The 26,669-nt window shown below is 39.1% G+C and overlaps 3 protein-coding genes across 4 annotated transcripts; 1 reads left to right on the plus strand and 2 right to left on the minus strand.

The window, feature by feature from the left end:
- Positions 1-252: 252 nt before the first annotated feature.
- On the minus strand, positions 253-4,277 carry LOC137963574 (NEDD8-conjugating enzyme Ubc12-like). 2 transcript variants are annotated; one of them, XM_068810713.1, is made up of 7 exons: positions 4,153-4,277; positions 2,439-2,512; positions 1,660-1,773; positions 1,191-1,299; positions 997-1,075; positions 781-897; positions 253-683 (listed from the first exon to the last, which is right to left on the minus strand). In XM_068810713.1, exons 3-7 carry the CDS (start codon positions 1,766-1,768, stop codon positions 501-503), a joined length of 597 nt encoding a protein of 198 aa, XP_068666814.1. In that variant the 5' UTR covers positions 1,769-1,773; positions 2,439-2,512; positions 4,153-4,277; the 3' UTR covers positions 253-500. The 2 variants fall into 2 exon arrangements, with proteins under 2 accessions (XP_068666814.1, XP_068666807.1); XM_068810706.1 differs by lacking the exon at positions 2,439-2,512 and having other exon boundaries at positions 4,153-4,223.
- Positions 4,278-9,932: 5,655 nt separating this feature from the next.
- On the plus strand, positions 9,933-12,217 carry LOC137963587 (basic helix-loop-helix protein 80-like). Its single transcript, XM_068810726.1, has 8 exons — positions 9,933-10,339; positions 10,455-10,640; positions 10,731-10,796; positions 10,907-10,975; positions 11,078-11,167; positions 11,267-11,440; positions 11,551-11,670; positions 11,773-12,217. The coding sequence occupies exons 1-7, from the start codon at positions 9,998-10,000 to the stop codon at positions 11,638-11,640; spliced, it is 1,017 nt and encodes a 338-aa protein (XP_068666827.1). The 5' UTR covers positions 9,933-9,997; the 3' UTR covers positions 11,641-11,670; positions 11,773-12,217.
- Positions 12,218-17,988: 5,771 nt separating this feature from the next.
- Positions 17,989-24,193, minus strand: LOC137963597 (V-type proton ATPase subunit C-like). Its single transcript, XM_068810737.1, has 11 exons — positions 23,934-24,193; positions 23,751-23,819; positions 23,526-23,653; positions 23,318-23,417; positions 20,874-20,941; positions 20,516-20,657; positions 19,670-19,786; positions 19,330-19,455; positions 18,685-18,768; positions 18,330-18,409; positions 17,989-18,228 (listed from the first exon to the last, which is right to left on the minus strand). Exons 1-11 carry the CDS (start codon positions 24,051-24,053, stop codon positions 18,132-18,134), a joined length of 1,131 nt encoding a protein of 376 aa, XP_068666838.1. The 5' UTR covers positions 24,054-24,193; the 3' UTR covers positions 17,989-18,131.
- Between the last annotated feature and the right edge of the window lie 2,476 nt (positions 24,194-26,669).

Below are 26,669 nucleotides of genomic sequence, written 5' to 3' on the forward strand. Positions count from 1 at the left end.
ATTTTTATTTAATAAATAGTATCAACTCATCAACAGAGTTAAACGTACTTCATGCTTCAGGTCAAAGTTAGAAGCTTTGTTCCACCATTTTTTTCATCTCATCCACCGTTGCTTTCCTTGAAAACACCTGGAAGCAGGCTCACCGAGCTCACTGGTCTTAAGGTGACGAAGCAACCATCTTCCAACGCTAAGGAGCAATTTAGAGCCGCCTCCTGAGCTAAAATATGAAACAAGACACAAGGATGCACTTGGTAGAAATGGAAGTTTGCAATATAGACATCAAATATGTACTTTCAGTGGGAACCAGGTGAAGGACAATCCACATTTTCCGATTCACACTAATATTGCACAAAACCAGCACGCTTAACACTAGATACACCAGACAAATAGCTTCCAATTGGGCCCTTTTCTTAAGGAGTTTACTTGGAGCATTTAAACAGAGCTTCAAACAGACATTGTCTACCATGCTCTGAAGCGCGCACTGACTTATCGGTGTTGGGTCATGGTGGAAGTCCTTTATTTGCAGACTGTCTCACTGCCTGCAAATAAACGCATCTAGGGAAGAAGGTTTGCCCCACATACCCTCCAGCCATTGCCCTTCTCACGTTGGCTTCAAACATTTTTGGGTTATCCCTGAGCACTGCAGCTGCATCGGAGTTGAGGGGATCCTCGTGGTTCGGTTGCTGGAAACCACACAACATTCACGAAAGTGAGTCAGGTATTGGAGGGGAAAAAAAAAAAAACAATCAAAACCACCTTTGGAAGAACAAGAGGGTGTACCGTGAAAAGATGATTCAAACCATATATGATGGTGTTAATATTGAGGACAGGCTTCCAGTCCTCCCGAAGGATGTTCAGGCAGACATTTCCCTCCAGGTCAATGTTGGGATGGTATACCTGCGGAAAAAAATTACAAAATATTAGCTTCTGTTATAGTCGTAATTTGGAACGGATACTGAAATATTGGATTATTTTTTCAGGGAGTTTAAAAGGTACCTTGGTCTTGCACTTAACTTTTGGTGCTTCATGAGGATATATAGAGGGTACATGGAAAGTAAAGACAAATGTACCCCCTCTGGGAAAGACGACATTTCAGTAAGTCAAGAGTGAACCACAGAGGACTCTAATAATGCCTCTCGTGCTTTGTAACTGAATAATCAAACGATGGCAGGCAAGGGAAGATCACTTACAGGTAATATCCTTCATCGGGATGAATGGTAACCTCAAAGTTCATAAGATCATCCTTGCCCTTGGGGAAGGTTATGGTAGTTGTCTTGGGTAAGTTCAACTCACTGATATCTGCAAGACTTAAGAAAGAAGATCATTTTGGGTGCCTATTAGGTAAGAAGCAGCTCAATTGCAACGAGTTGAGATACAAAATAATCGTTGCTCTACAGACCTAAAATATGTATAAATCAACTCCAAAAAGCATACAAAAAAGTAACCAGAATGCACTTCGACTTCTCTCTAACAACTAGAAGAGTCAGATAAAAATAGTTGCTCAGTAGATATTTCAACTTGTTTTTCTTTTTTCCTTTCGATAATGATTTCAACCTGTAACTTAGTTTAAAGCACTATTAATACTGTATAGAACCATAAGAAAAAATGCCAACTCAGATGGGAGAAAAAGTTATGTAGAAACTTCAGAGAAAAAGAAACCTTTATGAAGACGCAATTCCCCCGCAGTCTGCTTCTTGACTGGTGCCCTTCCATTGGCATTTTCTGCAATTTCTCTTTGCTTTTCCTTTACCTTAAAAAGCTTAATCATTATTCCTACAATAACAAGGTAGAGAGAGATTAGATATTTCTCAATTAGATAAAATCTTTCAGACAAGAGAGAAGTCAACCACCAGAAGTTGGCGCTCTTTTGTTTTTCCTTCTCTAAATGAAGGCTAGAAGGGATTTTACGACAAGGAGAAAGTCCTCAAAGGGATGACAAAGAAAAGAAGAAAAATTCAGCATCACTTAACTCATTCAATCATGAAAAATTTGGCCTTCTTTTTACCGATTGGTAAAATTTCCTATTTTCAGAGTTCTTTGCGTCTTTTTACTGAAGGGGTAGAATTTTTACTTATACGTACAGCTTAATTATGTCTATCTTCTATAGATATAGCTGAAAGCAGTCTTCCATATTGTTCAGATGATCACCCAAAAAAGTATAACACATTAAAAATATAGAATCTCCTTTGAAGGGAGCTATGTTAAATAATAGAAGAAGTTACTTCAGATACAAAAAGGAAGAAAAAACCTAGCAAGTTGCAAGGTATCAAAGGGTATGGATGTGTAGCCCATATATAGGCAAACTCAGCCACACAAAACTTGCATTAATTGACCAAGGATGTTCAGCACAAAGCACACATTGTTAACCAGTAATAACGACACGCTACAAGATAGCAGTTATTCAAGATGTCCTTCACCAAAATGGATTACCAACTTACTTGTTCTGGAAAATGTATCACTTCGAAAATTGTTTTCACACGTAGGACACACAACAGAACAAATAAAAAGCTTTCTGCAAAATAGAACTGAAACATATTAGGTTATATTACTTTCAAAATAATTTTATATCAAAAGAGCAAGGCATTGAAACAGAAGAGTGTTCATAAACAATAAAACAGCTAGAAGCAACAAAGCGACAGTGTTTCAAACAATTACTGACTCCCCCATACTCACTTACAAAGCGTTCAAATCCTGAGCATGGTTAGGATTCAAAGTATTATGTGTTCAACATATAATGTTTATCATACACATACAGACTACCCCAGGCCCTGCACCAATTATTTATAACTAGAAGGGACCTCACAATAGCAGTTCTGTAAATATGAGAAACAGCCCCAAGCAACCGAAAAAAAAAAAACAATTATAAAAAGTAGGTGCAGGGCCTGGTTGCCCGTACCTCATATAAATATACAGATAGACTACAGCCCTTTTTAACAGCTTAGTAGAAGGAAAAATTGAGCCACTGATTTTGCGCAAGTAAAAGACTTCACATATTAGGTATGACAAGAAAGTTTTTCTTATTCTTCATTCTCAATTTTTTAGTTTAACAACTTTTATAATTTTTATTTGATGTCACTTGTAATGAACTTTTAAGTTGGTTAGAAAGTTATATTTGCGTTTTATCATTTGGCGATATGGCAGTTTATCAACTTTTCTCATCTTTTCATTTCTTAGTTTATAATTTTTTTTATTTGATTTAAATTTCACACTTTCCCTACAGTTTTACTCAGGGTCTGTTTAGAACCCATGGAAAAGAAAAGAAAAGAAAAAAAAAGAAAAAAAAATGAGAATTTGACCATTATTATTCCTAAAAAAATAGCTAGTGAAAATAAGATAATGATCAAATTCTCCTTTTCACTAACTATTTTTTGAATAATAATGGTCAAATTCTCATTTTCTTTTCTTTTCTATGGGTTCCAAACAGACCCGAAGAATCTCCCATTATTAAGAGAGTCCCACAATATTATGCCTTCATGTCTAGGATAGCAAGATTTACTTAAGCTTAAATTTTTTTGTGAGGATGTATTAAACTTAAAGACTTTAATATTACGTTTATTCATATATAAAACCTCATGAAACTATCCTACCAAATTCATCACAAAATAAAGGATTTTTCCCCCAACGGAGGATTCGAGTTTATGTAATCCAAAAGAAGAGATACTTAAATATGTCCAAAAAACGCTCATAGTTTCTGCAGTAATCAATAATTTATTAGAAGAATCACGAATTCAAGGATTTTAATTACCGAAGCATAATTATTTAGCTAAATATATACAGAACGTATTTCATTATTTTGTTGAGTGCTGGAGATTTATGGACTCATTATAGAGGAGCAGCCCTAATTCATTATTCCGAACGAAGACGGGCTTAACTCCGTAACCGCGTTCAGCCTTAGGTTATTTTCCAATGAAAATAGACACAGAATGAAAAAAAAAAAAAAATCTGAAATTACCCCGATTCAAAAAACCTCCTACTATTCTCCTCTTTCTTATCTGTCCTATCATATATCCTGAGCGGAAAGCTTCTAAGAAAATCGTTGCCGAGGCCCGGGACAGGGACAAGGACAAAGACAGAGGATTGGGGACAGGGGGAGGCACCGCCATCCCCCTTCCAGCCTCTAATAAAAATTTAATTAAAAATTAATTATCATACCTGATAAATAAGCAGCCGCGCGACAAGGGACAGACAAAACCGAGTCTGACGTGCGGAACGCGATGAGGGTCCGCAACGCAGCGCAGGGGAGAAGGGTGGGGGAGCAGGAGGGAGATCGGGGCTCGCACTGGAGAGAGAGAGAATGAGAAGGGTAAGGCATGGAACTCAGGCAACTTTATAACAAAGAATAAAATTAAAAAATTACTCTTACACTGTTCAGAGACTGATTCGCAATCGGAATGTAATTTATCCACTCACATTGGGTCAAATGCCACTTGAGAATTAGCATAATTGGTCCCAGTGGCGATGGATTCTAACAAATTTCCCAAATCAAGTTGTCGGAGGGCCCAATACGGGTGGGGACGGATCCCCATCCTTGTAAGCCCGTCACAACCAAAAACCGAAAGACAGGAAAGAACTCTCAAGTGAGAGGATAAGATGATTGCAGCAGAAGAAGAAAAATAGAAGAAACACTCCATTCTTGGAAGAACTCTTAGCAATCCCTTCCAGAGTTCTAATGATAGGCTCTTCAATTTTTACTTTTTTTTTACTTTCACTGCCATTCACGTTTCCATTAGACATTGTCTAAGTCGACAATGATAAGACACGAAGGACTGTCCTATTCATGGTGGAAGTCTGCCATATCTCTCTCGTCTCTCTCGCAACCTCCAAGACCATACTCTGGTGCAATCGGAGAACAGGACAAAGACAATCGTACGTGGAAGCTCCTGTCACATAAAGTCCCCGTCTCACTAAATCCACACCGGCAGTCCTGTCGAGCTTCACTCGCATGGCTTCGCCGCCTCCACCCTTCCATCCATTTCAGACTGATTCGGTTGTCGTCGTTCCATCTGCAAAAATCGACATACGAACGTGCCGCGAAATCGAACGGAGACGGACGTCCGGATTGCTCAGTTTTTGGTTTTTCGAAAGGTGTGAAACGATAGATGGAACAGAAGCTTGAGGTTCTCTGTGAAAGAAACCAAGATGTCAGAAGAGGGAAGTTACTGATGATTCTCCATTGGTGGACACGTTCACTAGAGATTTGAACGTGATCCCCCGATTCTGAACCTTGAAACTGGACGAATTTTCGTTATCGGACAAGGATGAGAAGCCATGGATTAGAGCTTCACGTCTTTCCTTGATCAGACAAAAAATTAAACTTATCCTGTAAAGATGATGATGTACTTCCATTGTTCGATTACAGGAAGGAGACAACCATCGCCAGCTTCGAATACATAAGATTACAAAGGAATGATAAGTGATCTCTCCAACTTGACATTCGAGATTCTTTGCTTTTCAAATCAAAGATAACATTAAATTTCAAGAGCCGAAAGGACGGATTACGTTAAATCAATCAGTCGTTCCATTGCTGTTGCATGCATAAATTGAAAAGTGTGAACGCCACCAATTTTATCTTGAATTTAATTTGCAATTTTGAACAGAAATATCACAATTGAAAAGTTGGAGCTTCCATGAGATGACACAGCAGTTTTCTTATCTTATTTGAGTGCTAGTTCTGAACTACAGTTCGAATTTTTTTTTTTTTTTTTTTTTTTTTTTGGCATTCAGGGCCATTTCAATCGTAAGTGGGCCAAAGTTAGATTTTGAAGACAAAAACCATTTTGGCCTTATTGTGGCGTGCAGCGGAGGTCGTTTTCTTCTTGCAGCTAAGAAGGCTGTATTTTAAGGGGGTTTTAGTTTGATTTTTCAATTGGAAGATTTCATAAGTTATTTCTAAACTTTCGATTTGTCTACTACTTGCTTATCTTTTGATTTTTCAATTCCTGCATCTGTTCATTCTATTTGCCATCAAATGAGAAAACGTTTCCTTTTTTAAGAAATAACAGGAGAAAAATTACGATCCAACAGTGTTTAAAGACTGGGATTAATTAATGGAGGGGTCCTCCAAATCCCATTGTTGTTTTGACCAATTTTTGTCTGCATCCATCCATGAACGTAGCACGTTTTCAGGGTCGCGGTTAAGAATTATTTGACATGCACAAAGATCTTTTAAGCTTAATGCATTTATTTAACTTGAAGCATGTAGACGAAGAAACAGAAGCGAAACAAGTTTGGAGTCATTTGAATATTGAAGATGTATAGTTCCCATGAGCAGAACCCATTTGTGTTACTGCGTACTTTGGGAACATTTTCACGTTTAGATTCGTGTTCAGACAAAGAAAACCACCAAACCCATTTATTTTATTTTCTGAAATGCTTGGCTAGTTTAATGGCGACTTCCGTGACCATTTCCTGATCTGCTTTGGCCGCAATAGGAGCATGGAGTTTGGAGAGCTTGCAAAGCGTCAACCTTGTCAAGCTCCCAAAAATGGCATAGTGGGATTGTGCCTGTACTGCTGCAACAGTAAAGTGCATGATGAATTAATGCTGACAGCTGAGATAGTTCCCACTGAAAGTATAGTTTGGGAGTAGAAGAATGCTTGAGAGAAGGAGAACTGAACCAGACCTCTAACCGAGTAGCATGTCCAGTTTAAGTGTGTCTCTGACTTTTTTGAGAAATGTTGAGCTTTATTTCTAATTGGTTGAAAGTAGGAAAAGAAATCTCCCTGCAATCTGTTGAGGTGGTTGGGAACTTTCACATCAGCTGCTTCTTTGCGACACTAACAGAGTTTAGGAAGAGAGTCCGGTCTTCTGCAACTGAGGTCCTCTCTAAACTGCTTGTCAGTTATTTGAGAAATGTCCACTGAGAAAAAGCCCCGACAAGGTCTGAGAATCCGATGCCAGTGATCGTTGATTTTATATTTTATATGGATATAATCTATAACCGACTGGTTAAGACTAGCAAACCTATCTTCTTCCCGCCTTGTATCTTCTTCTCCCTGTTGGCAGCTGTAGGTTTCTCTTTGAAACAACAACTTGGTAGGTGAAATGGAGACTGGATAGTGATTTCTTGCCTGATAATTGTAATAGAGTACAATCAATCCATGTGCCAGGTCTGTTGAGGATGGAGCAATCAATTGATGCAAGGACCACACAGTTGTGACAGTCTTGCCCAGATGTTGTAAAACCAGCTCAACTGTGAACAGGTGGAAAATAATATGAGTGCTGCTGCGTGTTGATAATGGAACCAGCGGATACTGATTACAGTAAGCCATTCAGTAATCTTAGGCACGAAGTATGGAGCGATGAAGGAATTTCAAATGTTCAGAGGAAGTTCCTCAAGAGTACAATGCATGCAGACATGACTTCTCTGGAATACGACTGGCACCAGGAATGGAGATGTAAGCTATGGGGTTCCTTCAATGGTTGAAGTAGCAAGAATGCCTACCCACATGGCCGATCAGACTCTGGATGAGGATCACATCCCTATCATCTGTGTGGAGAAGCTTACTTAATGGCATCCGCTCCTCGAGTCTTTACGCTATCCCTGTGAAAAGCGAGTTACAGATGTTCATTGTCTCCATTTCCCAAAAGCTTCGTGCCAGCCATGTCTCTTTTAGTTAAGTTATCCGTGACTTTCATGCCCAATCAGGAAAAATCATGTTTAGTTTGGCCTTGAAACATGGGTTCGATTTCAACCTTTGTAGATTCAATGTACTTGTCAATTTCTGTCGAAAACACCTCAGTTTGGAAATTTTTTATTTATATTCATACGAAGTTGGCCTTATTTGGATCATTCATTAACTAGATTATGATAGATAGCATTCTGCATTCTGCATTTTATCCTAGGCCAATTGCAGTCAAAATCTGAGCAACATCACTTATTTCTCAACTGTAGTAGACCTTGTTAAGGTGGAAGAAAAATAATCGTTTATCACATAAAAATTATTTTATTATAATAACATGATATTACCAACCATTGATTTACCTCAATTTCTATTTTTAAGTAAAAATACTATAAAAATTATCTTATTAATTTTAATGAACAAAATCATATCCCAACTCTGATTTTTTTATTTTTTTTCCCTTTGAAGACGGCTGAAAATTACCACTCACAGCAAATGTACAGAAAGGACAGAAATGGAAGGTGCTTTTCATTTCTCATTTCCTTTCTTTTCTCCTTTTCTCTGTTCCTTCTCTGTTTTTTCTTTTTTTCTTTTTTCTGACAGAGGCTTTTTACCTTTGGTGGTACTTTCTAGTTGCTTTTACTTCTTACCCAACAACAGCTCTCATTTAATTCAGTTAAAGACTGGTGAAGAAATTTGAAAGTGGTGTTCAGTGCATTGAATGAAGGGTCGTGAATGAATGATGATTCCTGAATATGCAGGTCTCGAGGAACGGAATTTATAAGACCCCTGCATTGGCTCTCTCTGCAACGAATTTAAGAGGGCAAATCATGTGAACCAGTGGTGAGCATTTCTGCTGTGGGCAACATTGATTTATTCTAACAGAGAAAAGGGAAACAGAAAAAAAGAAAGTGTAGTTTTAGAAAATCTAATGGGAATGTTGTCAATTATATGAAGGAAAACATCATCCAAGAAGATATTAATTCCACATTGGATCTGCTCCAGCTTCCTCTGTTTAGCAAAGAAAATTATGGGGAAAGTACTGTGTTTTATCATGCCATCAGTCAAATTTTTATTTTCCTTTTATAGATTAGAGAAGAACTGCAAGATTGCTTCATTACATAAAGAGTACTTTTCCTTAATATTATGTTGTAACAAGACAACTATTCCCTCCCTACTTGGCTAAATCCAGACAAGACTGCAGATCTATCAGGAGGAAGGGTGGGTTTTCTTCCAATATGAGGCAAAACCCTTACCATTTCATGAATTCTCACAATGTCTAGTTCTCTCTGATGTGGTTTGTCATTCAGTTAGCACCATCTAGAAAAAGAGAGAACCACCAAGAAAAAAATATATGAGTATTTTATTTTGTTTAACTGTTCATTTTTTCTCCAACAGAAAAAAAAAATGGTTGGAAAACCACTTGATTTGATGTGTTTTGTCACTTTCTGAATGACATCTTTGTTGCCTTTGAAGAATACTTCAAATGAAAAGTAGCTTGTTCTTGAGCTTCCAGACCATAGCAGAGAACAACCCCCCCTCATAGATTGATGAGCAACCCTCTCTGGGAGTTCACCTGTTCACCATCTTTTCAAGAGAAACAAAAAAATCCCTTCTTCCAGAGATAACATCATCCCTACTTTTTCTCTAGGAAATGGGCTTTTCACTTATCTTTTCTTTTATTCTTCAGACTAGTGAGAATAAAAGAAGCCCCCCACAGTGATCTGTCTTGTCTTGTTGAAGTGGAAATAAGATGTCAGGTAACTATAGAACAACTATGTATTATTTAGAGATCACTGTGAGTTAAAAAGGGATTTTTGCTTAGAAAAGAGGTTAGGTGACAATCAATGGTTAGTTATCCACTTCGGAGTTTGAAATGAAATAACATAAAAACATACAAGTATGCAAAATGAAATTTGGTCCCATCATGTCTTGCATTTTCTAGATTCCCTGACTTGAAAAAAAGAAAAAATATAGAAGGTTTACAGTCTGCTTTTTATCTTTGGATCAGAGAGCTGAAAATGAAAAGGAGACAGATGAGTCCAAAATGCAGCAAAATAACAAGTTGAGCTCTTTAATACCCCAACCTCCTAAAATCCACATGTATTTTCTCGAATACAGAGCAAAATAGACAGGAGATAGAGAAAACAAAAGCTGAGGAGAGAGAAAGTGGGACAGAGAAGGAGAGAAAAAAACACATTGATAAGACCAGTCAAATGTGAAGAAAATTGCAAGCCTTATAAGATCTCTCTACCATCTTTATTTAAACCAGGTCTGTACCTTCTATCAGACACCTTCCTGACTGCCACTGCTGCTCCCTTTCTCCTCTTCTGGTCGATTCTTTGCTCTTTCTAATTGAATTCAGAGCTCTTCAAATGGCAGCTTTTTCATACCAACACCACCCATCTCTTCTTGACTCGTTTGTTCTTTCAAACGTCTCGACGAAAATGGCTTGTTTACCGGAAGAAGGCATGAACGCCGCCTCCTTTTCTTACTATCCTCTATATGCTCTTCGCGAGAGCAGCTCCCTTGAAAATCCCACGAAAGTGCCCGTTGATGAAAATCAAGTGGATTCTTTATCTAGCATTGCACAGAAGACAGATTCTTCCTATGTTGTTGAAGTGGAAAACAGTAGCGATCGTTCTCAGCTCCAGAGTCTTGTCGAAAGAAAGAGGAAGAACAGGGATCAGAATATCTCTAGCTCTGCTGAATCTAAGGTGAGGCGAGTGAAGACCGTCTCAATTTTCTGCCAATTGTGGCAGTTACTGTTCACCTTTTGGTCTTCTCTGTTTCTCTGAATTTGGGTTCTTTTTTGTTCCTGGGTCTTTTCAGGAGGGAAAGGAAGCGAAAGGGAAGAAACAAAACAAAGGCAATGCTAGGCCGAAAGAAGCAGAAGACAAGAAGCCTAAAACTGATAAGAAAAACACAAAAAAGGCCTCCGAAGAGCCCCCAAATGACTACATTCATGTGAGAGCCAGGAGAGGTCAAGCAACGGACAGCCACAGCCTTGCTGAAAGGGTACTTAAATCAGTTCATACAATTTTTTTCGGATAGGTCGTCGTTTATCAGTTTCAATCCCTTATTCCTTTCATGGCTGGATTATTTCAGGTAAGAAGAGAAAAGATAAGCGAGCGGATGAAGCTTCTGCAAGGTTTAGTTCCTGGTTGTGACAAGGTGAGGTTTATTCCTTCATCTTCATATGGCGGTTTCGCTTGTCCCCCTACCTGACAAAGGGAGGGAAAGAAATATTCTGCAGTTTCATGTGACACGTCCCTGATGAACAGGTGATTGGCAAGGCCCTTATGCTGGATGAAATAATCAATTATGTTCAGTCCCTGCAGAATCAAGTAGAGGTAGATTTCAACCTGAAATATGTTTGATCGCCAGTGTTGTATGTAGCTTTATGTAGCTTTAAGTTGTTGTTTGCTCATAAGAGTTTTTTTTTCTCTGGCCAGTTCCTCTCCATGAAGCTTGCCTCAGTGAATCCTGTCTTCTGTGACTTTAGCGGGTCTGTGGATTTAGATGAATACATGCCTATCTCGGAGGTAACAACATCTCCATCTTCATGTGATCATATTTTTTATCTGTCTCATATCTATAGTTTCTTTAAGGTCTTCTTACATGTTATAGCATTAAATTTTCAGAAAGTGAGGAGCCTTCCATCTCAAATGCCATCTCTGCAACTGTCCAATCACACCCTTCAGACAACTTTTGCAGATTCAACAGCAACTTCCTTCTCCGCTGCAAATAACTACCCTTTACTAGAGAATACTTCTGCTTTTGGTTCTGGGCAGGGGCGTCATAATGCTTTCTCTCAGGTATTCAAAGAAATAATAAAGTCAAGGACACATTAATCCCCTTGAAGACAGAGCTTTAAAAATCTGAATATAAAATCTTTCTGGCTAACAGCAGCAGATGTCCTTTTCAGGATAACGCCAATATTTTATGGGACATGGGAGGGCAAAGACAAAGCTTTCTTAATCCAGCTGGGTACAACAACCTGTGTTCTTTCCTGTGAAGAGTAAAATCAAAGTCACCTCCAGATACTGTAAGAATTCCTTGTCTTTTAATTATTTCTTTGTGGACTTCTCTTCCTTGTTTTGATCAATGTCGATCGCTTGGTCTCACTCTTTCTCTGAACTGGATGCAGAAGGTCAGGAGGCTAACATCAGCAGAGGGTGAGAAACCCATATAGATTGAAAAGTTTCTTGATTATAGTTCACCTCAAAGGAGTTGGGTCCTTCACCCGGGTGTCAGATCCAGTGCCAGAAAGAACAGATTGAATTGTCCAACTTGTGCTGTCCGACACGGGATGAAGAAAGGAGTTGGAGAATACAAGAAGACATTTACAACCGACCAAATAAAGCCAATATCTTTCAAAGATCCCTACTTGCTCCCTTGTTGACTTGTGGGTCTCAAGCACATTTTCTCAAACACTTGGGATGGGTGAACTCATGAGATAATCTTTTCTGCCCTGCTGTAGTGTTTTTTTTTCTTCTTCTAGTCCCTGTGTAATTTCCACCCAGATGCCGTCATGTAGAAGAGAGAAGTTTGTAAGAAATATAATATTAAAAATTTGTTGATAATTGATATGACTGCTAGTCTCTGTAGCTATCATGGCTGTTGGCTGTTGGCTGTTGGCTGTTAAAGACCTCATGGGTCTCTTTCTATGTTGTTGTTTACTTGTTTCTGCGGTGCTGAATGAACTCGAAGGGCTGTAGGCAATCCAAGTAAAAAAAAATATATATATGAAACACTTTCTTTATAGATTCTCTGAAACAGAGAGTCAGTTGGAATAGATTTGATCCTCCCCAGTCTGATTCCACAAAGTCTCACTCAACAACACAAAGGTCAAATTTTGATCTCTGCTAGAGGTCTTCCTAGGTTGAGCGACGTTTCTACTTGAAGTCAGCCTCGAGAACAAAAGACTCCAATGAGAGAACTGGCCTAGAAGTTTGAAACAGACTTCCTAGTCTCAGCCAATCTTTTCCTCCAACAAGCACACGAATAAATGCAAAAGCGATTCGAGATTAATACAGGTCACTGGTGAGAGTGCATCATTCATGTTGTCACAGTATAATCTTCGCAGTAGATTTGGCTCTTCTCTGTTACTCCCCTGTTCTCGCCTTCATCTTCATAAGAGCTGAACTTTTAATAGGACATTTCTGCTCCACTCCTAACGCACAGGTTTTTCATTGGAAAAACCCATCCCCACCCTGCAAGATAAATGAGAAACCCATATTTGGCCGGAAGAAGTGGGTCGTCGAGTTGAGTCGGTAGATGATGGATTTCCATTAAACCAGCCATACTGTCATCCGTATGCATGTCTCGTCAAGGGAGGTAGGGGCACTCTAGTGCATCGCACGGGATTCCCTCTCCTACAGTGGAAACTGGAACGCAGGCTACAGTGTTTAACTTCCAGTAACAAGTGAGACGGCAAAGATGACAACAATTGAGAAAAGCAGAAAAATTTCAGTTTTAAGGACGCTGAAGTGAGGTATATCAGCCGACATAGAAGCATACTTGGGTTTATTAGAAGATAATGATGCTGCTGCTCTATATTTTTCTTTCAGCAGATCACGAACCGAAATAGTTAACAGCTGACAATCATCTTGGGTTTCACATTGGAAGAAATGGCCTCTGTCATGCCAACAACTGCTCTGGGTCCTACCCATTTGTTTTATCTCAGTTCATCTCCAAGTTCTGATTCGCGGCAAAAGATTCCTGCACATTGATCAGATAATTTAAATCTGGTTTAACACCAGGAAGCATCACTCCGACAGACAAGGAGTCATGGAATTGATTATCCAAAACCACAATTTGCTTCCATCATATCAATAATTAACTGGGTCCCTTCCACTTTCCAGTTCGGATTCAGTGCTTCTGATTAGATAATTCCATCACTGTTCTTCATGATTAATGGCAGGATCTAAACTCTACGCAGAAGTGCTAATAAGGTGGATTATCAAATGATAAGAAGCCAAATCACTTTACCCGATAAGTGGAAAGCTATCAAGTACTAAAGATGCAGAAAGAATTACGAAATTATAGACCAGTACCGGATCACCATCTTGGGGTCTTCTATCACTTTGCAAGCACTGGTCGCATCAAACGCCTCTAGAAGCAAGTGCTGCTTTCTGGGTTCTGTGGCTTTTAGCCAAAACAGTAGCTCTTGGAAGGAGAAGCATCTCATTTCAATTTTTGTAAATATTATTTTCTCTAACAATTAAAGAAAAATCGAAACAGATTAAATAATTTTTTATGAGTTAATGGGTTTTAAACTGTGTCTCATAACTCGTCGAATTAACTCTGGCCCTTGGGTTAACTCGGATTAGAATCTGTCTCTCGACCCTTCTACGTCTAACCTTTCTCCCTCCATAGCTTTATGGTCTCTCAGCTCCAACATCGCCCTAATTGCCGCCTACACGTTATCCCATCCTGGGCCCACCCAGACGTCCACGTTTACCGCGGTCCACTTTCCACTCTCAATCATAGTCTGACGTAGACGCTCGAACTTCCCCGAATTCCAAATTTACCCCGGGGGAATTTGGAGAAGCGCCTGGAAAAAGACGGTTTGGTCCACGTTGTGGACTTTAGAGTGAGCCACGTGGAAAAAGAAGGCTGACGTAGCGATTCTCTGCTGACTCGCCTGAGTCCAATCTTTGTGCTCGGGTAAAGCAGGCTACTTCAGAACCCAGATATGAGCATCACCGGATAACGACTGTGCGACCACCAGGTCGGCGACGGCAAGAAACAAGCCACCGGAGAGGCAGAGAGGGGCACACGTCGCCTCCCTTTGTCCCCCTGAATATGACAGTAGTAGAAAACAATGGGGACACGGGAAGGTCTCTCCCTCCATGACCATTAGCACTGAAGCATGGACAAGTTAAAAACACCCAAAAAAACAAAATGGAAAACAAACACCAACTCCTGTTTTGTTTGGCGAATGGATAAGAAGCAGGAGTTTATCAAATTCATTGATGATCGTCGGAAAGAGACGACCAAAGGCAGCGCGGACAAGGACTGGCAGGGCGGTGCAGGCTTCGGCCTCGGCCGGCGGGGCCCGCGGAGGGCAGCCAGCCCTCCTCCCAGGAGCACCCCCTCATGGCTGGCGCGTGCTGTATTCACTCCATCTGTCGCTCTTGTCTGGTGATATTGGGGTAGTGTGGGTGAGAGAAGAAGGGGAGGGAGAGAGAGAGAGAGAGGCGGGTAAGGAAGGTGAAGAGGACGTTGATTTAATGTAATTGTGCCTTCATTACCTTGTAGAGAGGGATGGGTGGTCTTAAAATAGATGGGTCACTGTTCCCCACATGCATGTCCCTTCCTTTTCTCCTCTCTTACTCGGCATAGGCAATAAAACGCAAGAAAAAGTTGTAGCTTACGACGATGATCATATTAAATGGATGCAAGTAACTAATGGGTTCAATCATAAATGATCAAATAGGTGTTTTTTCGATCGATTTTACTATAATTTGGTGCCAAATAGAACAGTTTCAAAGTGAGTGACAGGAAGACGAAAGTGAAAGGTGAGAGGTGGACCATCAAGTGTTGGACTTTCTCAATGGGGAAGAGGCAGAGATTAGTTCATGAAACTTATCATGTTTAAGCTTGATGAACATTGTTATATTGAGCATAACAGGCAATAAGAAAGAGACAAATCAATGGCAGGGCCTCTGATGGCCTATAAATGAGTGAATGAATATGATACCTACGCTTGTACAGTCAGGATTGGAAGGGCTTTGAAATATTTCATTTCAAATTAAACTCTTGTCCCTCTAACGGCTGCAATTCAATTGGGACCATCCTCAATCAAGTCTGGGGTTGTTTGATCTTTCAGTTCCGTCTGTGCAATGCTTTGTTCCCTATGAAGATGCAATGTCACATTGTGACATGGGGGGCACTTATTTATGCATGAAACTGTAGGTGATAGATAATAATGTTTAAAAGTGCCCCAAATATAAATGTTTTCATTTATTTGAGAGATACCTTCAATGAACTATGAACTACATTTATTTATTTATTTTCATTGATTTTTTATTTATATTTTAACTATGACCAGTTGACATTAAGAAGTGGAACCATCACTGTCCTGTGTTTTAAATAAACCAAAGGAATTACAAAAGGAAAATATTCATTTCTTCACATCTAAATATTGGACCACTTGTGCCCACGGCGCGTGGTACAACAATCAACTTGAGAAACATGCAAATAGAATATATATCATCGAGACTGTCTAGACAGAACACGAGGACTTCAAACTCGAGCCAAGTTGCTAGTTTGAAAGTCAAATTTTGGCTTTCAGATGAGCAAAGGCTCTGAGGGGACAGTGTGCCAAGCAGTTCTAGCCAGGGTTCTTGCAAGTTGGATTTTTAACGATCAGAATGCTCTTCAAATTTTGTTCTGAGTGATAATGAGGTCGCCCATGTTTGCCAATTTGCCTGATGAACTTGTTTTATGCGTGGGATTCGATCAGAGATTACAGCAAGACCAGCGGAATGACAAAAAAATTGGGGACCAAGAGATGTATTTGGAACAGAGTCATCAGAGGTCCAGATTGGGTCATTGAACTAGTTTCGAATTAGACCCAATCATCTCTCTGGATTGAAATTTGAGAAGACAAAATAGTGGTTGAGTTAGCTGGTTTTCGTGATTTGGTTAACAAATTGCACGTACACGCCTGACTTCCCTCCCCTGCTTCCACTGCACAGACAAGGGGTACCCTCCCGTCTCCAGTAAAACTGTATCAGACAACCCATGACTCCACCTCCCACTTGATCAGCTTGACCAAATTCACGAAATTCTCTGTTCATTTCATCAATAGTTTACGAACAGCTCAGAACGTCTGACCTGAAATAACAGATATACCTATTGCAGATTACACACTGCCTCGTCGTAAGTTCATAGACAACTCACTTCAAAAGACCAGAGGAATCGATGCACATTCATGGTGATTGATGAACCTTGTTCTAGTATTTGCTTATAAGCTTTATGTTTCTAATGGCGTCAAAGTCTGCTCTCCAGCACACATTAACATGTATTATATTCTGGAAACAACCCAGAAAGAATTCACTCAATCTACAGCTACAGGTCTTTCGGGCTAGTCGTTTCTTCCGCATAAAGCACAGGTTTTACCCATTTAGGCAATTTATCGAACAGGTAGTATTCAGCCCGATCAAATGCTAATAGTATCAAGCGGAAGATAAAAGAAAAACTCATATTAAAATGTTTTTATCTACAATTGCCTCGCCTTTGTAGCATAGAACTGTGAACGCAGAGGGACAGGGATATGCTCTTTCACCAAATCAGCCCTCTGACACTGGTGTCAAAACCATGTACTGGTACTAACCCAAAACAGATCTCCTCAGTCTATAGAAGAGATGTCCTGCGTTTCAATTTTCATCGACATGGACAAACTATCAAACAGGTAGTGTTGGTCAAGATCAGGTAACTAGAGCATAGTGAGTTGCCGATCACCATGTTACTTGCCTGTACTGATACAATACTGAAATGAATGGACTTGAATTTCTGAGGCTACTTACACCAGTGTTCATCATCTGTATTGGTCCCCACTGACTTCTCCTCCAGCAACGACGAGTCTCCTCCGCTGCAACCATACGTTGGATCAACAAGTCACCTCGATACGGGTACATGGATGGAGACAAGCACCATTTCTACGTGTAGGTTTCTCCACGCACAACATGATTTTCACGGAAGTATTAAGAACCTGCAGGTGTTAGGGAGGGATCCTCCAGTCCTGACTCTCTGGTCTTTTCTTCTGCCAAGCCTTTATTCAACTGAAACAAAAGGGCTGTACTATGTTCATTGCACCTGGTAAAGGCACCTTTCTCTGTTGCCGCCATCAAAGGAATCCCAAACGACTTCGGAATGGACGAAGTTTCGTTTTCCGACTTTTGACCGGTACAGAATTCAATATTTGAAGTTTGAACAGGGAAAAGAAAAAGCATTGAACACATTATAAGCAGGCAAGAGGATCATGAACACGGAGGAAAACCTTTCCCGTGAGTTTCTGTGAAAATCGTGTAAACCTGAATTTTAGGTTCACAAAAGATCAACCGACATACATCTCAAGAACAGGGTGAAGCTTGTTTTCAAATATAATGAAACCGGACTACAATCTTGAGAATTATGATTTTTGAAACTGAGCTATATCTGTCTCAGTAAGGTGAGAGACTCTGTCCACTGCGCCCCAGATATTATATTTGCAGCAACAAAATGCATAGTTTGATCATTTGTCACACCAAAAGTGTTATTAGATGATGCACAAATAGGCTCCTACAATACAAATTTGACAGTGTAGATTATACGTCAAATCACGCTGGATGTCCAGTACCAAAACCTCCAAATATGGATAAACAAAAGAATTGCATAAGCATTGCTAATATACAGAAAAATGACACTTCCCGAATTCTTGTCCATCATTATTGTAGGCTACAAATTAATTCCCCTCTAAAACGGGACTAAAGGGACAGAAATTGCAAGCATTCCCAGTTAAATGAAATTTATTGTGAAGGAGACATAGGGATGAGAATCAGATTCACCGACTAGACCAGCCATTCCCACATCATCTTCTGATTTCCAGTAAATGCTGTAAGAAAAACACAGACAAAATCAAACTGAAATTCTGGATAAACCCATCCGGAAATGCACAACAAAGACGGAAAGGACCATAAGCTCCATAATATTTACCTATTTGTATTGTCACAGAGGCGCTCCAATATGCTGCGCACTTTCTTCTCACTTTTTGCAGATGGAGCTAGAACTGCCGCCTGAAATCAATTTCAAGAAGCATAAGAAGAATGTTAACACAACTTGGAGACAGACATCAGAGAGAAAACTAAGATAATATCTGTCCCCATCATATTATGTAGAATTAGTTTATGCCATGTGATACTAAAAATGTGAGCCACCTTGATAGCAAGAGATTTTGACTGCAACCGAGTCTCTCAACAAAAATATGGTAGCAGTGACCGACATGAGAATTTTCTATGAAACCGACAATCCAATGTATTTTCCATAAAGAATCGTGGACAAGTTTGATTACCAAGAACGACGGTGGTAAGCCATATCTTAGAATGCTTTCAGAGAAGACACGCACTGCACAGAAGTGCATCCAAGAGATGAAAACCTGCCAAGTTCAGGTATATAGAGGAATATTTTAAAATCACCTCCAAGTTTCCATGAGATTAAAACTACAAAAGTAATGCCAAGAGAAACAGGAAGCAGATAAAGAATAACGATGACTTTCATGTGTCAGACCTTCAAAACATGAAGTACCACGTTGGTGGTTAATTCTCTACAAAGATGTGCACACTGATACATGCTGTAAGCATGTCTTACCATCTTGGAAACTGATGCATACCACCCATCCAAAGCCTGAAATGCATCGGATGGTTTGGCTGATACAGAGAGCAATAATCTATATCAAGTGATAGACACCACACTGATCTCTTCAAAACCAGATAGTTGCATGATATGCAATAAAAATTGCCACCATGCAAACCACATAGCTGTGAGGTCTAACACTAGCAACAAATTCAAAACCTTTGTTGTCTTAACCACCCTACCATGAGGCACCAAATCTGACCTTTTCTCGTAGACGTTAGAAAATCAATCTTGCACATGATATTGGTATTGTATACTGCATATCACACTCTATATATACTAGTCATCCTCATATGAATTGTACCTCTCCATAGCTGGCATAACACCACTGTAAGAGAGAGCTTCTCATGTTATCCTGATCTTGCATCAATTTTTCCAATTCCAGTTTTCGACTTTCTGCTGCTTCAGGGCTATATTCAAAGTCACGAATCTGGAGGACAGGAAGAATCAAAGAGAGACCCAATTTTAGTAATGCATTGCTAAAATCATGCAGAAAGTAATCCAGGAGATTCTCATCTTACAAAGCACACTTATACACTTATATAGTTACCACAAAGCTCAAACAACATGAGGTCCACTAAGATGAGATATAGTTTAAACCTATTGTGGTAATTCGACAGTAACAAATTTACACAGAAAATCACCTGAAATCCCTTTTCACGTGCACTTGTTTTGAAGTTGTCAGCAACTCTACCAAATAATGTTACTGTGTACAGAGCATAATCATTGTCCTCATACAACTTCTTTGAGGACCTTGGTACCTGTAAAAGTTCTACTAAATTTAAAATTTAGGAAGTAAGTGAATAAAAAATTAAAAAATGGGAGAAAACAATCACCCTCACAACAGAAAACATACTGAAAGACAAGAACAGTTTAGCAAGATAAAAGATGTAAAATATCATATCCAAAGAAAACCTAGAATTGAGTGGATAACTTACAGCATGTCAGTTAAGCACAAAAAGTTTAAAATGAAACAATAGAAAATCCCAGAATTCAAACAAGACAGATGGGCTCATGATTCCCTGTTAAAAATTTACTTTCTTTAGAAGTCCTGAATCTCACGACCATGCAAACATTATAGTAGATTGAACAAATCAGCAGCTCCTCACTGTGTTGGTTCATTTCAAATACAGTAATATCAAATCTCTCTCAAATAATTGGTCACTGTAACAGAAACAAGCTTGGATCAAGTAAATCAAGTAGCATATAACTCTCCAACAGAATTATATTCTATCAAATATTTTTTGGGGCCAAATAAATGAATACCTTAAAACAAGTAGTAAATGATTCACAGCTTGATATTACATGACATAAATTTAAAACAAACAAAAGCACTCACGTCTATCCACACAATAAAACTATAGAAGAAAATAAAATTTAAAACAACAGTGCCATGCTGTACTTGAGATCACTTTCAAGAAAAACTGTAGAAAAATCGTCCTCAACTGTCTATTGAAAAGGTTAATTACAGTGAAAAACACAGGACTTACCACATGGGTAGTTAATGTTTCATATTGGGATAACCACTGTTTTTGAGAATATTTAGGAACAACAGCTAAGAGAGTCACTAAATGTTCTGATGTGATAATATCCTCCGGCTTCACTAAATTGGAAAGATCACGAACAGCCAAGCTGAAATAAGTAAGAGATATTTTCAGTCCTAACTCAAATTAAGGAAAGAATGACAATCCAACATAAATAAGGACACAAAGGAGAAGAATCTAATGTTTCTAAAACAAAATAAAAATTGCCAAAGGCAATTTCTAGCATGCAACCAAAATCTATCAGGAGACTTAATTGAAATAAAATGCTTAAGCTATGAGCTATTCAAAGAACCATTCAACAAACCTTCCACTTTGTTTTCTATTAATCGCATTGAGCTGGCTACGTACATTATTATATTCAGCAACTCGAACCTGCAAGGACCAATCACATGGAAACTGTGAATTTTAACAATGAAATCTCAACGTCAAAGGGAGTCTGGAAATTTTCTGCAAAAGAGAAAACACATCAGACCACATACACGGGTAGGGCGACAGAATCTAGCAAGCATTATCCCACACTTTTCAACTTGCTAGGGATCAGGATATTTCAGTTAAAAAATTTTATAACTTTGTGAACAATTCAAAATGTTGGGACTTCAACTTAAGGAGGGCCTGAAGAGAAGATAAGGCTTTTGCAGTTCTCAATTTTCTAACGACCCAGATAGGGAGAATACATTATGATTTGGAGAAAAGATTCCTCCAGGTCATATACTATCATTTCCCAATATGTTTTTGTTTGTGGCTACGACCTAAGCAAAAGGTGTCAGCAGCCACCGTCTACAAAAACTATGCCCCCAAAATCATTCACTTCCTTTGGTGTATAACAAAAATTAAAATTCTTACTGTGGATCAACTTCATAAGAGGCGAAATATGATTGAGGACCAAACTTTTAAGCTTTGTACCCAGGACACCAAGACCATAGACAATCTCTTTTTCCAATGTTCACTTTTAGGGCAGATTTGGGGTGGGGTGCTGCTTTTCTCAATTTTTATTTGCAATCATGTTTTCCCTCTTCCTTGTATGGCCTCCTTGAAAAATTAGTTTCAGCATTTAGGGGGACAACTCAAAAGAATCTCTGGATGTTAATTTTTGTTACCATAATATGAAATATTTGGAAAGAAAGGAGCCAACAGACTTTTGAGGGTAAACAAAAGTCCTTGAAGAAAATCATTGAAGCAACATTCCATTGTGTTTTCTTCGGGCAAGCAAACTTCAAGGTATCTGTCATTCCCCAAGTTCAATTATAAGGAGATGATGGAAGGACATCATCACCACAATTGACTTCACCATCTCTGATCTTGTAGCTCATAAGGTAACCTTGGTCAGGCTGAAGGTGGCAAAGTTATAGGGACTCATCAAGTGTGTTATTTCTTGTTTACTCTTTGCCCTTTGGTGAGTGTAATGCTACAATGGTGGAGTTGAGAGCCCTCGTCCAGGGTTTTCAGCTCTAAAGCTGACTTTTCTAGGCTCCAATTGTCATGGAATGGGACTCTATGCTGGTATTAGTTGGGACAAAGGGGAATGTGCTCCTGGCCATTTCCTAGCACCTTTTTTTATGAAATCAAGGACGTTTGTAAAAAACTTAAACATTACTTGGTCTCTTACCCCTAGGATTGTCAATAGCACAGCCAATGCACTTGCAAGGGAAGGAGTGACTTGACAGCAATTCAGTATTGGCACTCCCACTTCGATTTGTTTCTCTTTACATGTATCATCCTTTTCTTACAGGCCTGCCTCTTGTAAAGTTGTACCAGGAATATTCGTACTTTCAATTGCTTGGGAGCCTCTTAATGGAATCCTTTTTCTTATGGTCATCAAAAAATGCAAAATTGATTCTAAATTTGTAGCTTAAAGTGGAGACCTTAGTCTGGCTTCTTAAGGACAATGCGATACTGTAATTAAGAAGTGTTAACCCAGTGGAGGAGAAAAGCACTGACACTTTTAAATAGAAATCATCATGTGAATGATGATGATGACTATTGTCACTAATCAGGTTCCTGTGTTTACAAATCTCTATGTTGCTTTGCATGGCATGGGGCCTGTAAAGCAAGCTAGATGGCATGGTCGGAGAAACATTCAGGGAAGATGGTTAATTCAGTTAAGAATGCTGATGAACCTAAGAACATCATGTGATTGAGAAAAAGAGAGGTGTAGAAAGTGATGAAATAAAACAATGGTAGAACTTCCTAAGACCGATACTAAGAGACTTTAGCCCATTAGTATTTCACATTAACTGCCTGAAACGCGTTAGTTTAAGGAAGACTCCATATTAGCCATTCCAGCATCAATGCCTACCCAGCTATCCACCATCCATCCAAAAGGGTGCATAACACAAAATTGGCTCACCGACTCAAGAATTCTCTTCCTTGATTGACTAGATGGTAAATCCATTCAATGAGGCCAACATCAATACATTCCAACAATTTGTATTATCTCAATCTTAAGAATGACATAAGAAGGAAAAAAAACTCCATGAAGGATCATGCAACTGATGCTTACAGTAAACTAGCCCTAAAACTTTGTACTGTTCAATGCACCTTCAAACATGAATCTTCTTTGAAGAGAGAGAGAGAGAGAGAGAGGGAGAGAGAGAGCAACTGTAAGAGAATCCATTCTATGCAATTAATCAGTAATTTCATCCGTTTCCAATTAATTATTTGAATAAATTAAAGCATTTGGGTTATTTCTTGACTGTAGAAAAACTGCAACCTGCAAGTCTTCACTCCAATTAATCAGCATCTAGTTACCTTGAGATCGTCCTCGATTTTAGCCACTTGGACATGGATACTGTCAACAATCTCCCTGAGTGGTGACATTATCGGATATTTTGCTTCATCCCATACAAACCTGCAAAAAACAAACCGCTGTATTAAGTTTCAAATCGCCAAAAACCTATTTCCATGTAATTAAGACCTCTCACTAACCCTCAGACCAAATTCAAGAAAATCAGATCACCTTGTTAGGTAAGAATCAACAGGAACCCCCTCTACCGTCAAAGGACTACCTTCGATGCCCGATACCCGCTCCAGTTCCTCCACCTGACGCCTTATCTTATGGGAAACACCTTCAATAAAACTGTTCGACTGCATATCCAACATGTTTCAAAAATTTGAATAAATCATAAAAAATCGATAGAAAAAAATTAACTTACAATTTCATACTAAATAATCAAAATCGCACCTTCAATAGATCGTCGCTGAGTGATAGAAGTGAATCTAGGGTTCCAACCCGAAGATCAGGTGTATTGAACTGCAAAATTCACAAAAAATGCCAAAATGCATTTAGAAATGTCATGATTGAATTCATGCATCGCTGATGTCACATGCCATGGACAGATCCATTTCCAGAATTTGCATCTCTTACCCTGTAGACGGGAGTGTCGAATGACTGTTTGGAGATCGCTTCCTGCAAACGACTCCATGTTGAAGAAGCGGATGATTGGACGGGCAGAGACACGACCCAGTATCTCGTCGCGGCAGCCATAGAACTGCAATTTTGAGCTTCGATATGTTCTGGGGATTGGGTACAATGGAGAGGAGGGAGATCGAGTCCTCAGGACCAACAATGGCGGAAATAATCACTCTATCACAGACAGTGGGGGACATTGAACCGGATCCGATACTTTCGACCAAGTGGAGGACCCGATCTGAAGTTAATCTCAACGCGGTTCAAGCAAGTTATTTGTGAATCGCTACGGTTCCGGTTGTAAAACTGAAGACCGAAGGCCAGCCGAACTCTAGGACCGACGCTGGTCCGACCAGATAATATTGGAAAAGGCATCACCTGAGCTGGAGTATCTATGTCCCTTACTCCTAACCAACTCTAGGCCTGAGGAGGGCTTTTTTTTTTTTATCCAAAAATGGTAAATAAACGTGGCAAAGGTCGTTAGAATAGCACCCTTTGACACGTCATTTGGGAGGGGGAGAAGATTATAGGGTAAACATGGAATCGAGCCAAGCTCAAATTTGAATATGTTTAAATTTAGTTTGATCTAAATACTTCAAACTCAAGCTACGTATCGAACCTAAAATTAGAATCGAACTCGAACCTAAAAATTTTAACCGAATTTGAACCCGAACTAAGTTAGGTTTGAGTTTCAATTTATATTTAAAACTTAAAAAATAAAAAAATAAAAGAATAGTGATGACCTTGGTACCGTTAAAGGCTTGTTAGTGACAACTATTAATTTTTCTTAAAATTTTGGAAAAAAATAATAATAATAAACTAAGGTCGATAATTCTAGGATAATTTGACATCAAAAGCAGGCTTGATTTTTTTTTCTTGCACTTTTCCTCGTGTTCTATTTTTGGACGATCAAGCTTCAAACACCCTTTACCCTTTTTTTCTGGAAGATCGGCAATGAAAGGGAGAGCTCCTTGGGTTTTTTCATCTGCTCCCATCGACAACACCAAAAAATGAGGGAGGATATTAGGAATTAAGAAAGTTGACTGAGGTATCATAAGAGCCCTCGCCCAAACCAGTCCGGACCTAAATAATCTCCACCTTTTGCCTCGACCCCGATCGGGATCTTGCATGGCTCTGCCATTAGCCACCAGCCACCAGCGACGGGTCCAACTAGGGGTGGCTTCGAGCCGAGCCGGTTCGCGAGTCGGCTCGGTTCGGCTCGGTTCGATTCGTCATTTTTCGAACTCGAGCCGAGCTCGACCTAAGCTAGGTTCGGTTTGTTGGCTCGCGAGCCGGCTCGAAATGAGTTGGATCGGCATGAATCGGTACGGGATCGCGAGCGGGAGCGAGAGTGAGGGGGGGAAAAAATTTTCCTCCCCCCTCGTCACTGCCGACCCCTCCCATCGGTTGTTGTCGCCGCCTCTACCGCCGTCGTAGCTGTTCTCTGGCGTCTATACCGCCGTCGCAGCTGCTCGTCGGCCGCCTCTGTGTCCGTCCGTTCGATTTCTTCCTCTCCTCGCCGTCGCCTCTGTTTCCGTCGCCGCCGCTTCCGTCACCGCCGATTCCGTCGCCGCCGACTCCGTCGTGGCCGTCATCTCCGACGATAAATCCTCCCCGGCGCCGTAAGCCCCTTCCCTCGGGGTCGTCTCGGCGGAAAACCAAAACAGGGGATAAATAATCTCCCCCTTCCTCGCGAGAAAATGATCTCGCACGTGCGATATCATAAAATAAAAAAAAACTTTTTCTTCTGGAAAAAATTAAAAATAAATTTTATAGAAATAATTTTCTATAAACTATTAGTGTCTCATTTTTTTTAAACACTTTTCTAATTGAAATTTTTTATTAAAAATCATATAATTTTCAAAGTAAGATTTTTTGTACCAAGATGGGGTAGAAAACTGTATAGAAAATTTTTGAATAAGTATTTAACAGTTGATGTTGTAATACTTTTAGCATGAAATAATTTTCATTGCAATTTTGTGTTTGATATTTTATTTAATTAAAAATTTATCGATAAGTATAATAATATATTAGATTGATTATTAATTTTTATTTATTTCCCTATAAGAGACAATAAAAGGTCCATTTAACTTTCCTAAGAAAATTTTAAAATATTTCCTATAATTTTCTAATAAGTCACTAATAGTAATAAGATTTTATTTAAAGGTTTTTTTGGGAATATGTATCATAGGAAAAATATTTTTAGTTTTCCCTAGAATATAAATTTTTATCTAGGGGCACTAAGGAGGCCATAATAAATTATGGCCAAATTCAAAAATTACAAAACAAGCTAGACAACAATTGGTGTATAAAATATTAATATTGGTGCATTTTAATCCATTATTGAAATTCAATCCTGAACCTCCCCTATCATTATATTTTTTAAAAATGTATGCATAATTTTATATATAATTTATTCAAAGTCACCCCTACGTGCGAGATCATAAACAAGGAAAAAAAAAACTCTTTGTCCCTTCCTCATGGCTCTTAAATAAATTGAAAAGATATTTTAGTAAAAATATTTTTCCAGAGACTAGTTTTTTCAATAAATGTTGAAAAAACATTTTTAATAGAAATATAGGGACCATTAGTGCCTCGTATTTTTTCAAAATATTTTTCTAATTATAAATTCTTTTTAAAAAATCCTATAATTTTTCAAGTAAGATTTTCTTGCCAAGATGGTTTAGAAAACCA

The sequence above is a fragment of the Aristolochia californica genome, unplaced genomic scaffold (assembly GCF_029961685.1).
Source record: "Aristolochia californica isolate CCGP_79_NKW_82.1479 unplaced genomic scaffold, dmAriCali1.0.hap1 SCAF_1, whole genome shotgun sequence".
In the NCBI taxonomy this organism is placed as follows: Eukaryota; Viridiplantae; Streptophyta; class Magnoliopsida; order Piperales; family Aristolochiaceae; genus Aristolochia; species Aristolochia californica.